Here is a 15,889-nt window from a genome sequence, read left to right as displayed (position 1 = left end):
TTTCAGCCCCACATGCCCAATCTGGTCGACAGCGAGAGCTGCACTGTTGGTCGCGTCAGGGGCAAGCCTACCCAGGGCAGGGCGCCCATGGAGCACCGCAAAAGGTGTCGACTGTCCAGGGCAGACAACCAATGCCAACCCAACAGTGTGAGGGTCCATCTGCTGTAATGTTTCAGCAATCCGTAGCCACGGGCCCCCCGAAAGAGGAACACGCTCTCGCTCACACCGTGAGTTGGCAATTCCCGAGCCAGTGGCTCAGTCAGGTGCAAGATGGAGCGTGCAGTCAGAGAGGATGAAACGACACCCACCGCACCATTCCCAGTCAATACGGACTCTTTCCAAGTGGCTTTGGAAGGCTTGCCTCTGTACCACCCCCCAGGAGCAGGATTCAGTCTGTCCGCAAGGACTGGAAGATTCAGATCCATGCTTGCCCTCACGTCAATCAGTGTTTCGACCCCTGCCCTTCCCAGTCAGCCGAACCCTAACAGCTCCATTTCATGCAGCATCTACCGAGAGGTTGGGTGGGTGCCCCGGGGAAGTGGGAGAGGTGGAAAGTTGAGGTAAGGAAGTAACCTCCTTCCTCAACCTCTGGTTATCAGCTCTGTACCTGGTATGCTCTGCCTCCGTGCGCACACTGTTGTTTCGGATGCTGCCGTTTCTTTTCTCCCCTTCGCGTAGGGGCCATCATCTGTAATTAAACCACAAGGTTGGAGTTAGACAATTCAAGCGCAGTCCAACAATACCTTCAGTCCTACTCTTTCTGCTGCACCTCCGCCTTTAGTTCCACTTGGAGCTGATTCTCCTGTATGGGGAGGTTATAACCTAGTTGTATTATCACTCGACTGTTAATCCAGAAATCCAGTAATGTTCTTGGAACTCGGGTTCGTATCCTGTTACGGAAGATTGTCGATTTTGATTAGATTAGATTCGATTCGATTCCCTACAGTGCGGAAGCAGGCCCTTCGGCCCAACCAGTCCACACCGACCCTCCGAAGAGAAACCCACCCAGACCCATTTCCCTCTGACTAATGCACCTAACACTACGGGCAATTTAGCACGGCCAATTCACCTGACCTGCACATCTTTGGACTGTGGGAGGAAACCGGAGCACCCGGAGGAAACCCACACAGACACGGGGTGAGTGTGCAAACAGACAGTCGCCCAAGGCTGGAATCGAACCTGAGTCCCTGGCGCTGTGAGGCAGCAGTGCTAACCACTGAGCCACCATGCCATGAATTCAATAAAAATCTGGATCAAGAGTCTGATGATGATTGGGCAGCACAGTGACTCAATGGTTAGCACTGCAGCCTCAAGTGCGAGGGGACCCAGGTTTGATTCCAGTCTCGGGTGACTGCCTGTGTGCAGTTTGCACATTCTCCCCATGTCCCTGTGGGATTCCTCTGGGTGCACCAGTTTCCTGTCACAGTCCAAAGATGTGCAGGTTAGGTGAACTGGCCATGCTAAATTGCCCATGGTCTTCAGGGATGTATAAGTTTGGTGCATTAGTTGGGGTAAATGTAGAGTGATAGGGTAGGGGAATGGATCCGGGTGGGTTACTCTTCGGAGGGGCGGTGTGGACGTGTTGGGCCAAAGGGCCTATTTCCACACTGAATGGATCCAATGATTATAGGTAAAATCCATCTGGTTCATTAATGTCCTTTAGGGAAGGAAACTGTTCTCCTTATCGAAATGTGACTCCACCCAATATGGTTGACTCTTCACTGCCCTCTGGGATGGACAAAAGTGCTGGCGTCATCCTGTGAATGAATTTTTTCAAAAAGTTGGTTACACGTACAGCATGCAAACACATAACAGGTACCAGCCATGGCTCAGTTGGTAGTGGTCTTGTCTGAGTCAGATGGTCAGAGGGTTCAATCTCTATTCTCGAATATTGAACTGAAAGTCTCAGCGGATGGCACTTGAAGATTCTTGTGCTGGTGGGTGTATTTTTGCATTAGATGTGAAAACCAGTCCGGGGTCAACACTCTCACTCAATTTGGACGCAGCAAGATCCCACAAACAGCGACTGTGATAATGATCTGAGTTTGTGTTGCTAACTGTTTGAGAAAAGAAGATCTTCCATTTATACATCTCTCTGTGATCACCAGATGCTTCAAAGGGCTTTAGAGGAATTCAGCAGTTTTTGAAGAGCAGGCACTGCTGTAATATTGAAAATACAGCAGTTCCCAGCAAACGCTCACAGGCATGAAGAGTTCAGGTTTGACATCCATCAAGATCGCTCACACATAACCAATGAATCCAGCACCAGTTGCACCTTCTGTTTAAGAATAATTGCTGTCGATTCTATTTTAAAACCTAATTAGACGTACTAATGTCTAAGAAACAGAACACCATCCACTTTGCAGACGTCCAGAAGCATTTTTAATCAACCTGCTCATGCAGATTATAACACACCTGGGACTTGTACCTGGAATCTTCTTACTTAGATAATCTGCTTTTTTTTTAAATATGGCATTTTTTTTAGATTAGATTATCTACAGTGTGGAAACAGGCCCTTCGGCCCAACAAGTCCACACCGATCCACCAAAGCGCAACCCACCCAGACCCATTCCCCTACGTTTACCCCTTCACCTAACACTACGGGCGATTTAGCATGGCCAATTCAGTTAACCTGCACATTTTTGGACTGTGGGAGGAAACCGGAGCACTCAGAGGAAACCCACGCAGACACGGGGAGAAATTTATTGAGGGATAAAGACTGAGATTGGGAGAACACCCCTACTCTTCTTTTGTAAGATGGCCATAAGAACTTTAACAGCCACCTGAGCAGACAAATGGGCCTCGGTTTAATGTTTCAGTTGAAAGAGGGCACTTCTAACAGCAAAGCGCTCCAGCAGTATTGCACTGGACGATCAGCCTTGATTATTGTGCTGATATCCCGCTTTGGGACTTCAGCTCTTAATCTGCGGAGTCAGAGGCAAGACTTAGCTATGGCTGGCACCAAGAGATATTGGGCGAAAGTGGGTACTGCAGGTGCTGGAGATTAGAGTCAAGATTAGAGTGGTGCTGGAAAAGCACAGCAGCTCAGGCAGCATCCGAGGAGCGTCAGGAAGAGCTTTTGCCTGCAACGTCAATTTTCCTGCTCCTTGGATGCTGCCTGACCTGCTGTGCTTTTCCAGCACCACTCTAATCTTGACCAAGAGATACTGGCTATGAGAGGCCAGGGAGAGTTTTCCTGGTCTTCAAATGAATAGCATGAGATCTTTTACATTCATCTGAATGAAGGGTTGGAGCCTTGATTTGGCACCTCATACAACAAGTGCTACCTCTCTCATATGAAGCCTCTGCTGCACTGAGGAGGTTGGGAGAGCAAACTCCTTATTGTTGTGGTTCAGTTCGCCGAGCTGGGAATTTGTCTTGCAGATGTTTCGTCCCCTGTCTAGGTGACATCCTCAGTGCTTGGGAGCCTCCTGTGAAGCGCTTCTGTGCTGTTCCCTCTGGCATTTATAGTGGCCTGTCTCTGCCGCTTCCGGTTGTCAGTTCGAGCTGTCCGCTGTAGTGGCCGGTATATTGGGTCCAGGTCAATGTGCTTATTGATTGAATCTGTGGATGAGTGCCATGCCTCTAGGAATTCCCTGGCTGTTCTCTGTTTGGCTTGCCCTATAATGGTAGTGTTGTCCCAGTCGAATTCATGTTGCTTATCATCTGTGTGTGTGGCTACTAAGGACAACACTACTATTATAGGGCAAGCCAAACAGAGAACAGCCAGGGAATTCCTAGAGGCATGGCACTCATCCACAGACTCTATCAACAAACACATCGACCTGGACCCAATATACCGGCCACTGCAGCGGACAGCTGGAACTGACAACCGGAAGCGGCAGAGACAGGCCACTATAAATGCCGGAGGAAAGATCACAGAAGCGCTTCACAGGAGGCTCCCAAGCACTGAGGATGTCACCTCGACAGGGGACGAAATGTTTGCAAGACAAATTCCCAGCTCGGCGAACAGAACCACAACAACGAGCACCCGAGCTACAAATCTTCTCCCAAACTTCAAACTCCTTATATTTAATAGCTGACTTTCCTCAGCTTTAAGCAGTTAACTTACACATTTAGTGCTTTCCATAACCAAGGAATAGAGGGGGGTTAAGTTCTTTCACTGTGAAAGCTGCTCACTCATGTATTTTATGAAAGAACAATTCCTGGGTGTGTCAGAGTACGTTTTATTCTGTCTTCCTTGATAATAAGGTGGTATCTACCAAATTCTAGCCATCACTGGCTGGAGCAAGGGTTCCTGTACCGATCGCATTCTCTGCTAGCATTTTACTGGATGCTGGTCTGTGCAAGGTATAATCCAGATCATACTGCACTAGTGATTCATGTACAGAAGTAACAAAATGCACTGAATCACAGAAAATACCACTGTTTGTAAAATTATGATGCGAAGCCACACCTTTGTTCTCGTTCATGAAGGTACAAAGACATGATTAACCAAGGACATCCTTTGGGAAGGGTGAAGACCGTATGAGGCAAAGCCTGTGGGATAACAAATCTGAAGCACCATTACCACATCTTTACTCAGCCTATGGAAATGAAGCTTTGATCTTTAGGGTGTCATAAAACGGAGGGATAATGGATGACAAGTCAAGGCATTCAGATATCATCAGTGTTTTAATGCTCTTCCCTTGGAGGACAATACTGAAGGATGGACAGCTCCCACAGTGTATCTAAACACCGTCATTCCAACCAACAGCCCCAGAACACAAATATGGAAAGGACGCACACTCACCAGATGTCAGTACGCACACAGCCAGGCCTCAGTCTCCACTGACTGGGACTATCTAGAGCAGGGTTCAAAATCCTACACTTTCTGATTCAGACAAGCGAACGCTATTGCTAGGCCAAATGGTCCAGAGGATAACACCGTACCAGGAGCTCAAATCATCACTTTAAATCAGATTAACAAACACATTTCAAAAAAAAAATCAAAGAAAGAAATGGGATCAATCGCTACACAGAAAGAACGGAATCATTGAGAAACCAAATAAAACCTGCTCAGAATCAAAGTTAAAAATGCACTTGTTGTGTTCTTCATGCTCTAAGGTGCACACAGAGCATTGAAAAAATGTGTAAGAAGATTCACATACTCAACTGAAAGGCTATTACTTATCCAGGAAGGCTGAGCAGCCTGGGCTCTTTCACTCCAGAAGTTCCAGACTGGATTTGAGCAAACTTTAAAATCACAAAAGGAGTAGATAAAGAGAAAAATGTTCTTAGTTATGGGGAGTCCCAAACTAAAATGCATAAATATAGAATGAATCAATTAAATCCATTCGGAATTCGGGAAAATCTTCTTTCCTGAAGAAAATGGTAAAGATGTAGAACGTGCTTTCACTCAAGGAAGCTGAGGGGAACAGTACAGATGAATTCCGGCTTTCTGGAGTCAGGTGGTGAGTTACTTGCTGCAAGGTTCCTAGACTCTGGCCTGCTCTTGGAGCCACGGTATTTATATGACTAGTCCAGTTCAGTTTCTGGTCAATGGTAACCCCAAGATGTTGATAGCGGGGGGGAATTCAGCGATAGTAATGTTGTGAGATGATTGTTAGATTCCCTCATCGTGGGGATGATCATTGCCTGCAACTTGGGTGGCACAAAAATTCCTTTATTAGCCCAAGTGCGGATATTGCTACGTGGACTGCCTCAGTAACTGAGGTGTCGCAAATGGAGCTGAACATTGCACAATCAACAAGCTCACCTTATGATGGAGCAAGGGTCATTAATAAAACAGCTTGAGATGTTTGGCCTGAGGACACTATCCTGAGGAACGGTCAGTGGTTATTATAAAAAATCCATCCTGAGCGATGCTGGACCAGAAGGTCTGGGTTCAGTCCCACCTGATTCATTGGTGTGTCAAAATATGTCGGAACCAGTTGATTGAAAATATCTCCCCCGAGGAACTCCTGCAGAGATGTCCTGGAGCTGAGATGACTGACCACCTACAACCACAACCATCTTCCTGTGTGCCAGGTATGACTTCAACCAGCGGAGAGTTTTCATTGTGATTCCTTTGACTCTCGTTTTGGGTAGGGGTCCTTGATGCCCCGCTTGATCAAAAGCTGCCCTGATGTCAAGGGCTTTCACTCTCACCTCCCCTCTGGAATTCAGCTCTTTTGTCCATGTTTGGACCAAGGCTTGTAATGAGGTACAGAGCTGTGTGGACGTGATGGACCCTACATTGAGTGTTAATGAACAGGTCATTGCTAAGGTAGTGCAGTTGTGAAGCCACCATCACTTTACTGATGATTGAGAGTAGACTGATTGAACAATAATTGCTGGGTTGGATTTGTTGTACTTTCCATGCACAGGACATACCTGGGTCATTGATGAGTAGATGCCAGTGTTGTAATTGTACTGGAAGAAGCTTAGCTACAAACAGGGTAAGCTCTAGAGTGTAAGTCTTCAGTATTATTGATGGAATATTGTCAGGGCTCATAGCTTTTGTAGTATCTATTATTCTTGGCCATTCCCAAATAACATTCTAAATAACATTGGCTGAAGATTGACACCTATGATAATGGAAACTCAAGAGAAGGCGGAGATGGATAATCTGGCACCTCTGCTGAAGATTGCTGTGAATTCTTTAGTCCTGCTAGACCTTTCGACGTCTGACCCATTGAGCCCAGTGTTTGTGACACACAACATGATGGGAAGACGGGACTTTATTTCCATAATGACTGTACTGTGATACTGACACTGTCTTGGGCAGCTGCATCTGCGACAGCCAGATTGCTGGGGATGAAGTCATGTATCGGTGCCCTCACCATCTGCTACAGACCCTGTCTTGGCCAGCTCAGTCAATAATGGCGCTCCTGAGCCACTCTTAATGGTGGACATTGAGGATTTTTCACACAGAGAACAATCTGCGTCCTTGCCACTCTCAGTGCTTCCTCTAAGTGGTGTTCAATTTACAACAGGAGAAAGTGAGGACTGCAGATGCTGGAGATCAGAGCTGAAAATGTGTTGCTGGAAAAGCGCAGCAGGTCAGGCAGCATCCAAGGAGCAGGAGAATCGACGTTTCGAGCATCAGCCCTTCTTCAGGAATCAGGATTCCTGAAGAAGGGCTGATGCCCGAAACGTCAATTCTCCTGTTCCTTGGATGCTGCCTGACCTGCTGCGCTTTTCCAGCAACACATTTTCAGCTACAACATACAACAGTACTGACTCATCAGTCAATATGTGCATAGCTCATTGAATATGACAGGACAGATTGAGCTAACCCTCACTTCAACATACAGGATCCTAGATTTTATTAACAGAGACAGAGAGGACAAAAGCAAGGAGGTTATGTCGAATTTGTATCAGTCATTCACTTGGCCTTAGATGGAGTATTGCATCCAGTCCTGAGGCCACACTTTAGGAAAGATACAAAGGCACTGAAGTGAATGGAGAAAAGATTCACGTGAATGCTTCTGGAGATAGGAAACCTCAACGGTGAAGGCAGATGGAAAACATTTCTCTTTCAGTAGAAAATTCTGGGAGGCGGCATTCCAAATCATGAGGGGATCTGATCGGAGTGGACAGGGAGAAACTACTCCCACCTGTGAAATTCAAGATCGGAGAGAGGACAGATTTGAAGTGATGAATGAGAAAAGCAGAAGTGAAATAAGAGGAAGCGTTTTCACACAGCAATGCATTGCCTTAGAGTATGGGGGAGGCAGGCTCAATGAGGTTTTCACAAGTAAACTAGACTGCTATTTGAAAAGGAAATGATTGCAGGGAGTAAGTCCAGAAAGGAAACTTCTCGTCATTTGAAAGGGTTGGCGCAGACACTAGGGGTAGAATGGCCTTGTGAGAAGTCTGTGGCTTCTATTTCCCATCTAGTCAGTAGAAAGAAACAGGAAACAATAAAACAAATATTTAATAGGCTAGATTTACAGGCACAGATTTACAATGGGGAAATACAAAAACTGGGACAAATGCGAGGAAATTTGTCTCTAGATTGGGAAAATGCTGAGGAGCAGTATAATAAGGTATTTAGGGATTTAAAACAAGCAGCTTATCCTGATGGCTAAGACTCATTGGAGGATATCATTCATTTCTGAATGAGAGTGGGCTGTTATTCCCAGTGGAATATTACAGGAATTCTACAGCAATGTATTTGCTGGAAATGCCCAGAGCAACACAATATAAGTCCAATCCCAAAAGAATTCATCCATTGCAATTATCTTTTGAGGGGGACATTTGAGTCTCAATGAAAAAGGTCATAGAATTGAGCATTATATTTCACAGGAACAATCCACTGCATCAACTTCCACAAACTCTAGTGAACATCCCTCTGCAATATAGATTGTTCAATAGCTCAGTGCTCAGAGTCTGTCTGTACAAAATACCTACAGGTCATTTATCTTCAACAGTAATGTTCCACAACAAACTGGAGCCAGATTTAATCAATAGCATCGGAGTTCAGGGTATGGGATCAAATATCCATGGCGACAGTGGTGCAAGCTTGCAAATCTTTGGAGAACGAGAGGGGCCAAACTCCCACAATTCCCTCATTGGTTAGTAATGGTCCTGAGTTACTCAGTCCTCCCAATGCTTCATATACTTTTTAAAGGTTCCTTCATGGGATGTGGGAATCACTGGCAAGGCCAGCATTTATTTGCCATCCCTAATTGCCTAAAACAGGACAGTTAAAGTTCAACAACGTTGCTGTGGGTCAGGAGTCACATGTAGATCAGATGAGGTGAGTACGGCAGATTTTCTTCCATAACTTTCCAACAATCAGCAACAGTTTCATTAGAATTACAATCAGACCCACACTGACCCTCCAAAGAGTAACCACCCAGACCCATTCCCCTTCCCTATCACTCTATATTTACCCCTGGCTAATGCACCTAACCTACACATCCCTGAACACTATGGGTAATTTTGCATGGCCAATTCACCTGACTTGCACATCTTTAGACTGTGGGAGGAAACCGGAGCACCCGGGAGAAACCAATGTAGACATGGGGAGAATGTGCAAACTCCACACAGACAGTCGCCCGAGGCTGGAATCGAACCTGGGTCCCTGGCGCTGTGAGGCAGCCGTGCTAACCACTGAGCCAATGTGCCGACCGTCATCATTATCATCAGATTCTTTCAGATTTTTATTGAATTCAAACTCCTCCATCTGACATTATCTAAATTGTCAACCAACAATACCATTAGTTCATTGCCTCCTGCAACTTACACCAACAAACAGCTCCAAGATGAGCCTACTTCAACACCTCATGACATCGGAGACATGCCAGCACAATTAAAGGGCAGCAATGTGATAATAATCAGATAATCTGTCTTATTGACAAATATTGCTCAAGAGAGCTTCTATAAATTGCGCCACAGCAACGTTTGCACCCCAAGTGGACATTTTGTCTGAAAGGTGCCCCAGGACTCCCTCAGTACTATGCCAATGTGTCGGCTTCAAGTTTATGCGCAGGTCTTTGGAGCAATGTTCCCTCTGAGGCTGCGTGGCTCCGTTGCTCGGTGTGCGGATGTATTGACTTCCAGTTCCCAGAGTCTCTGCCCTGCCACAGACCTTGGAGGTCCACACAGCAGCAGGAGAAACAGGAGACAACAGACACCTCTGGAGTGGGACCTAGCCCCCAGTGATCACTGACTCAGGTTGCTAGCTTGCTCGCTGAGCTGATGGGTTTGTTTTCATAGTAATAGAAGCAGGAGCAAGCCATTTGGCCCACTAGGCCTGCTCTAGCATTCATTAAGATCATGGCTGATCTATCCATCATCTCAGCTCCTCCTACCTGCACTATCCCCATAACCATTAATTCTCCTACCATGCAAAAACCCATCCAACTGTGTCTTGAATATACTTAACAAAGCTGCCTCTACTGCTTCCTTCGGCAGAGAATTCCATAGATTCACTATTCTCTGGGAAAAGCAGTTCATCTCTGTCCTAAATCTACTCCCTCTAATCTTGAAGCCATATCCTCTAGTCCTAATCTCACCAACCAACGGAAACAATTTGCCTGCCTCGGTCTTATCTATCCCTTTCATTATTTTATGTGTTTCTATTAGGTCCCCTCTCATTCTTCTAAATTCTAGTGAGGACAGTTGCAGGCGGCTCAACCTCTCCTCACAGGGTAACCCCCTCATCCCCGGAATCAACCTGGTGAACCTCCTTTGCACTGCCTCCAAAGCCTGTTTGTCCTTCCTCAAGTAAGGAGACCAGAACTGTGCACAATACTCCAGGTGCAGCCTCACCAACACCGTGTACAATTGCAGCAGAACCTCCTGCCCTTAAATTTAATCCCTCTAGCGTTGAAAGGCAATATGTCTTCCTGATTACACCTGCAAATCAACTTATAGTGATTCATGTACGAGCACTCCTCAGTCGCTCTGCACAGTAGCACGCTGCAATATTTCACTACTTAAACAACACTCTAACCTACTACTTTTACTTCCAAAGTGGAGAACCTCACATTTACCAACATTATACTCCATCTGCCAGACCCTTGCCCACTCCCTTAACCGATCTAAATCTCTCTGCAGACTCTCCACATCCTCTGCACCGTTCGCCTTTCCGCTCAATTTAGTGTCATCAGCAAACTTGGATACATTACACTTGGTCTCCTCTTTCAAATCATTTATATATAATCACGAACAGTTGCAGGCCCAAGACTGACCCCTGCAGCAGCCTGTTCACCATTGATCTCCAACCAGAGAAAAACCCATTTATATTAGTTCTTTGCTTTATATTAGTTAACCAGTCCTCTATCCATGCCAGATATTTTCAGACATTTCATCACCATACTAGGTAACATCATTAGTGAGCCTCCAGGTGAAGCACTGGTGTTCTGTCCTGCTTACTATTTATGTGTCAGCCATAGACTCCAGCCACCCTACCATACATCAAAGACATTTCAAAGATGTCCACTAGACTACTCCTGCCCCAAGGCATCATGGTAGCCCACAAACCTACCACCACACTGAAACAGCTCCTGATGAATTTAAATGATCCCATACCCACAGCCAGCAGAATGAACAATCATATACAAAATACCCTGCAAGGACCGCAACAAACATTACATTGGACAAATGGGCAGGAAACTAGCCACCAGGATACATGAACACCAACCAGCCACCGAAAGACATGACCAACCATCACTGGTATCCATGCACATAGACGATGAGGGACACCAATTCGACTGGGACAATGCATCCATCCCGGGACAGGCTAAACAAAGACACGCACAGGAATTCCCAAAAGTCTGGCATTCAAACCGGAACTCCATTAACAAACGTATAAAGCTAGACTCCATTTACTAAACTTTCCAAAACAGAACCGGAAGAGATATCACCCACCACAACAGACCAAGGCACACAAATAGCAAGCAGGACAGAACACCAGCACTTCACTCGAGGCTCCCTAATGACGTTCCCCAACATGTGACAAAACGCCTGAGAACAAACCCATCAGCTCAGTGAACAGACCGACAACCTGATCCACAACCTGAGCTACAAACCTTCTCCAAAATCCCAATCACTGACTCAGAGGCAAAAGCACTACCACTAAGTTGTGATCTGGTTTAAACACAGTCTGTTACTTATAGACCATTTCAACGCAGTAGCTGTATTTCTTTTTCTGAGTTTGTGTATATAAATCATTCCAATCTTTAGTCAGACAAAATATCGACTGCTATGGCCTTTAATGATAACTACAGAGAAATTTCATCGGCTCTGCACATCAGAACATAACCAGAAGCAGCAGTAGGCAATTCAGCTCCTCGAACCTGCTCTGCCATTCCATATAATGAGGAGACTTAAATTTTTGGTGTTCTGAGATCTGTGCCTTCTGTCACAGCATCTCTCTGACATTACCCCTTTTCCAAGGAAGCTCACTCACGCTGGATGTTCTCTTGGGTATCTTGTTCCACTTCATCAATCAATTCATACCCAAACTGGTGAACATGGTCTCAGACATAGAGTCACAAGGTTGGCACACAGAACAGAAACAGACCCTTCGGTCCGAACTGTCCATGCTGAATATAATCCCAAACTAAACTAGTCCCACCTGTCTGTGCTTGGCCCGTATTTATTCACATACACATCTAAATGTCTTTTAAACATTGTAAACATACCTGCATTTACCACTTCCTCTGGTAGTTCATTTCACACTTGAATCACTCTCTGTGTAAAAGCAATTGGCCCCATTCTTTTTTAAATCTTTCTCTCCTCACTTTTAAAAAATGCCCCCTAGTCTTGAAATACCCCATCCGAGGGAAAAGACACCTGCCATTCAACTTATCTATACACCTAATGATTTTATGTACCTTTATAAGGTCACCCTTAACCTCCAATGCTGCAGTGAAAAGCCTATCCAGCCTTTCCTTATAACTCAAACCCTCCATTTCCAGCAACTTCATGGTAAATCTCTTCTGAACCTTCTCCACCTTAATATCCTTCCTAGAACTGGGTGACCAGAACTGGACATGGTACTCCGAAGAGGCCTCGCATACTTCCTGTACAACCTCAACATAGCGTCCCACCTCCTGTACTCAAAGGTCCAAACAATGAAAGCAAGCATGGTAAATGTCATCCTAACCACTCTACGTGTGACACAACTTTAGAAACTTGTGTACTGAACCCCTAGGTCTCTCTGTTCCACAACACTATCCAGGGCCCTATTTTTAGTGATTAGATTAGATGAGATTCCCTACAAATGTGGAAACAGGCCCTTCGGCCCAACAAGTCCACACCAACCCTCCGAAGAGTAAGCCATGCCCCCCCCCCCCTGACTAATACACCTTACAACTATGGACAATGTAGCATGGCCAATTCACCTTTGAATGGAATGTGGAAGGAAACTGGAGCACCCGGAGGAAACTCACACAGACACGGGGAAAATGTGCAAACTCCACACAGACAGGCGCCCAAGGCTGGAATTGAACCTGGGACCATGGCACTGTGAGGCAGCAGTGCTAACCATTGAGCCACTGTGCCACCTGCTTGAACAAAAATTGCCTTTCAGATGAGTGAGGCAGTGCGAGTAGCAATGTAGCTGGATTAATACGGACGCTCATGGTTTGGGGACATTGGCTCAAATGCCACCACAGTAAATAGTGAAGTTCAAATCCAATAGAATCTGGAGTTAAAGTGTAATCTAATGGCAACCGTTGTTTGGAAATTTTAGGGAAGGAAATCTGCCATGCTTATCTGATTGGTCCTTTATGTGACCCCAAACCAATAGCTATTAATAACAACTAAATGGAGTTAAATTGAAGTTGTTGTCACATGTACCGAGGCACAGTGAAAAGCTTTGTCTTGTGAGCAATACAGGCAGATCACAGAGTTAAGTAGCATAGATAAGTAAATAATAGGTAAACAGCGGCAAAAATAAAAATACAGGTACAGGCAAACTGCCCTCTGATATGGCCCAGTGAGCTGAGTAGTTAGGGATTGGCAATAAATGCCGACATAGACATCTACAAGGCATAAGTCAGGAGTGTGATGGAATACTCTCCACTTGCCTGGATGGGTGCAGCTCCAACAACACTCAAGAAGCTTGACGCCATCCAGGACAAAGCAACCCACTTGACTGGCACTATATCCAGAAACATTCACTCCCTCCACCACTGGCACTCAGTAGCACCAGTGTTTACTACCCACAAGATGCGCTGTTGAAATTTGCCGAAGACCTCTGACAGCATCTTCCAAACCCGTGACCACTTCCATCTAGAAGGACAAAGACAGCAGATACATGGAAACACTACCACCTCCAGGTTTCCCTCCAAGTCACTCAACATCCTGACTTAGAAATATATTGCTATTCCTTCACTGTCGTTGGATTGAAATCCGGAATTCCCGCCCTAAAGGCATTCTGAATCAACCTACTGCACGTAGACTGTAGTGGTTCAGGAAGGCAGCTCACCACCACCTTCTCAGGGACAGGCAATTAATACTGGCCCAGTCAGCAACACCCACCTCTCATTAGTGAAGAAAAAATAACAGACAGTGATGTGCACCTCTCATGCAAAAGGTTTAAAAAGATGTTTAACTGAATCGTCACCTGCCCTTTGCAGTGATCAGGAAAAGTCCGATGGCACGATTTGGTGGAGACCTGAGGAAATCTCACCCTCCCCACAATCCTGTGGGGCAGCCTTTGGCTGGCTTTTATATCAACGTAGGAGTCTGCAGCAGGAGTAGGCTACACAGTCCCTTGAATCTGCTCCACAACTCAATAAAATCATGACTCACCCGAATGCTCCACATTCTCGCCTACCCCCGATGACCTTTCACCTCGTAGCTTATCTATTCACCTTTGCCTTTAAGTATTCAAAGATTCCACTTCTATTGACTTTGGATGAAACAAATTCCAGAGTCTCTCAACCCTCTGTGAGAGGAACAGTTCTCCTTAGCTCCAACTTAAATGGGTGATCTCTCATTTTGAAATGGTGGCTCCAAATTTTTGATATTCCCAGTACAGGAAGCACCCAAAACATATGAATCCTGTCAAGATCTCATAAGGCACGCTGATATGTTTTAAACAAGTTGCTTCTAACTCTTCTAAACTCAATAGGTCTGTACAACGTCTCCTCGGAAGGCAACCGGACCATTCTGGATATTAGGCAGAAGTGGGTACTGCAGATGCTGGAAATCAGAGTTAAGATTAGAGTGGTGCTGGAAAAGCACAGCAGGTCAGGCAGCATCCGAGGAGCAGGAAGAATCAGCGTTTCAGGCAAAAGAACTTCATTGCGAATGAGCATCATTCCTGATGAACAGCTTTTGCCCGAAACGTCGATATTCCGACTCCTCTGATGCTGTCTGACTTGCTGTGCTTTTCCAGCACCACTCTAATCTTTATTCTGGATAATAGTCTAGTAATCCTTCTCTGAAAAGCTTCCAATGCATTTACATCTTCCTTAAATAAGACACCAATACTTCACACAATACTCCATTGTCTATTGGTCATTGCACCAAACATTACCAATATTACATCTAACTGAAGGTCTATTGGCATTCCTAATTTCCTGCTGCATGTTCACACTGACCTTTTGTTATTCATGGAAGAGGACACCCAGATTCATCTGCTTGTTGTGCTCTATTTTCAAGATCTTTGCCCACTTAATCTCTCTATATCTCTTGTAACCTTATCAGACTCATTTTACAACTTACTATTCAAATACCTCGACATCATTACCATCAAAAGTCATCCAAATTGTTTAGGTATATTGCAAAAGGATGAGGCCTTAGCGTTGAATGCTATAGCATTCCACTCACTACATCATGTCAACCAGAAAATGTCCTTTTTTCATTTATTCAGGGGATGAGGGTGTCACTGGCCAGGCCAGCATTTATTGACCATCTCTAATCGCCCAGAGGGCAGTTAAGAGCCAACCACATTACTGTAGGAATGATGTCACGTGTAGGCCAGACCTGGGGAGGGTTGAAAATTTCCATCCCTACAGGACATTAGCAAAGCAGATGGGTTTTCCTCAAATTTGAACCCAGGTGGGGTTGAACCCGGAACGTTACCTGGATCCCGAGATTAGCAGCACAGCGAAAATACCACTAGGTCATCACCTCCCCAATTATTCCTACTGTCTGCTTTCCATTAGCCAGCCAATCTTCTATCCGTGTTAATATGCCACCCTCTGCATGATGAGGTTTTATTTTCTACAGTAACCTTTGAGGTGACACCTTCTCAAATGCCTGCTGTAAATCGAATTCCACATGAACAGGAAGGGTTTTGAGGGAGATGGGCCAAATGCTTAATGGGACTAGATTTAGATAGGATACCTGGTCAGCACAGACAAGTTGGACCAAAGGATCTATTTCCATTGCTGTATATCTCTATGACTCTATGACATCCACTGGTTCCCTTTATCCACAACATATGTTACTTCCACAAAGAACTCCAATAAATGGA

The 15,889-nt window shown here is 45.4% G+C and overlaps 1 protein-coding gene across 7 annotated transcripts in view; it reads right to left on the bottom strand.

The window, feature by feature from the left end:
* Window positions 1-15,889, bottom strand: part of grip2b (glutamate receptor interacting protein 2b) — a 334,440-nt gene that overhangs the window by 115,154 nt on the left and 203,397 nt on the right. For all 7 annotated transcript variants that reach the window (XM_072582688.1, XM_072582694.1, XM_072582689.1 and 4 more), the window contains exon 2: window positions 608-688. In XM_072582688.1, the coding sequence (XP_072438789.1) occupies window positions 608-688 (81 nt within the window). The remainder of the gene's footprint in view (window positions 1-607; window positions 689-15,889) is intronic.

This window comes from Chiloscyllium punctatum, chromosome 12 (assembly GCF_047496795.1).
Source record: "Chiloscyllium punctatum isolate Juve2018m chromosome 12, sChiPun1.3, whole genome shotgun sequence".
NCBI lineage: Eukaryota > Metazoa > Chordata > Chondrichthyes > Orectolobiformes > Hemiscylliidae > Chiloscyllium > Chiloscyllium punctatum.
The sequence above is the reverse complement of the archived record's forward strand: the minus strand, read 5'-3'. Positions and strand labels throughout refer to the sequence as shown.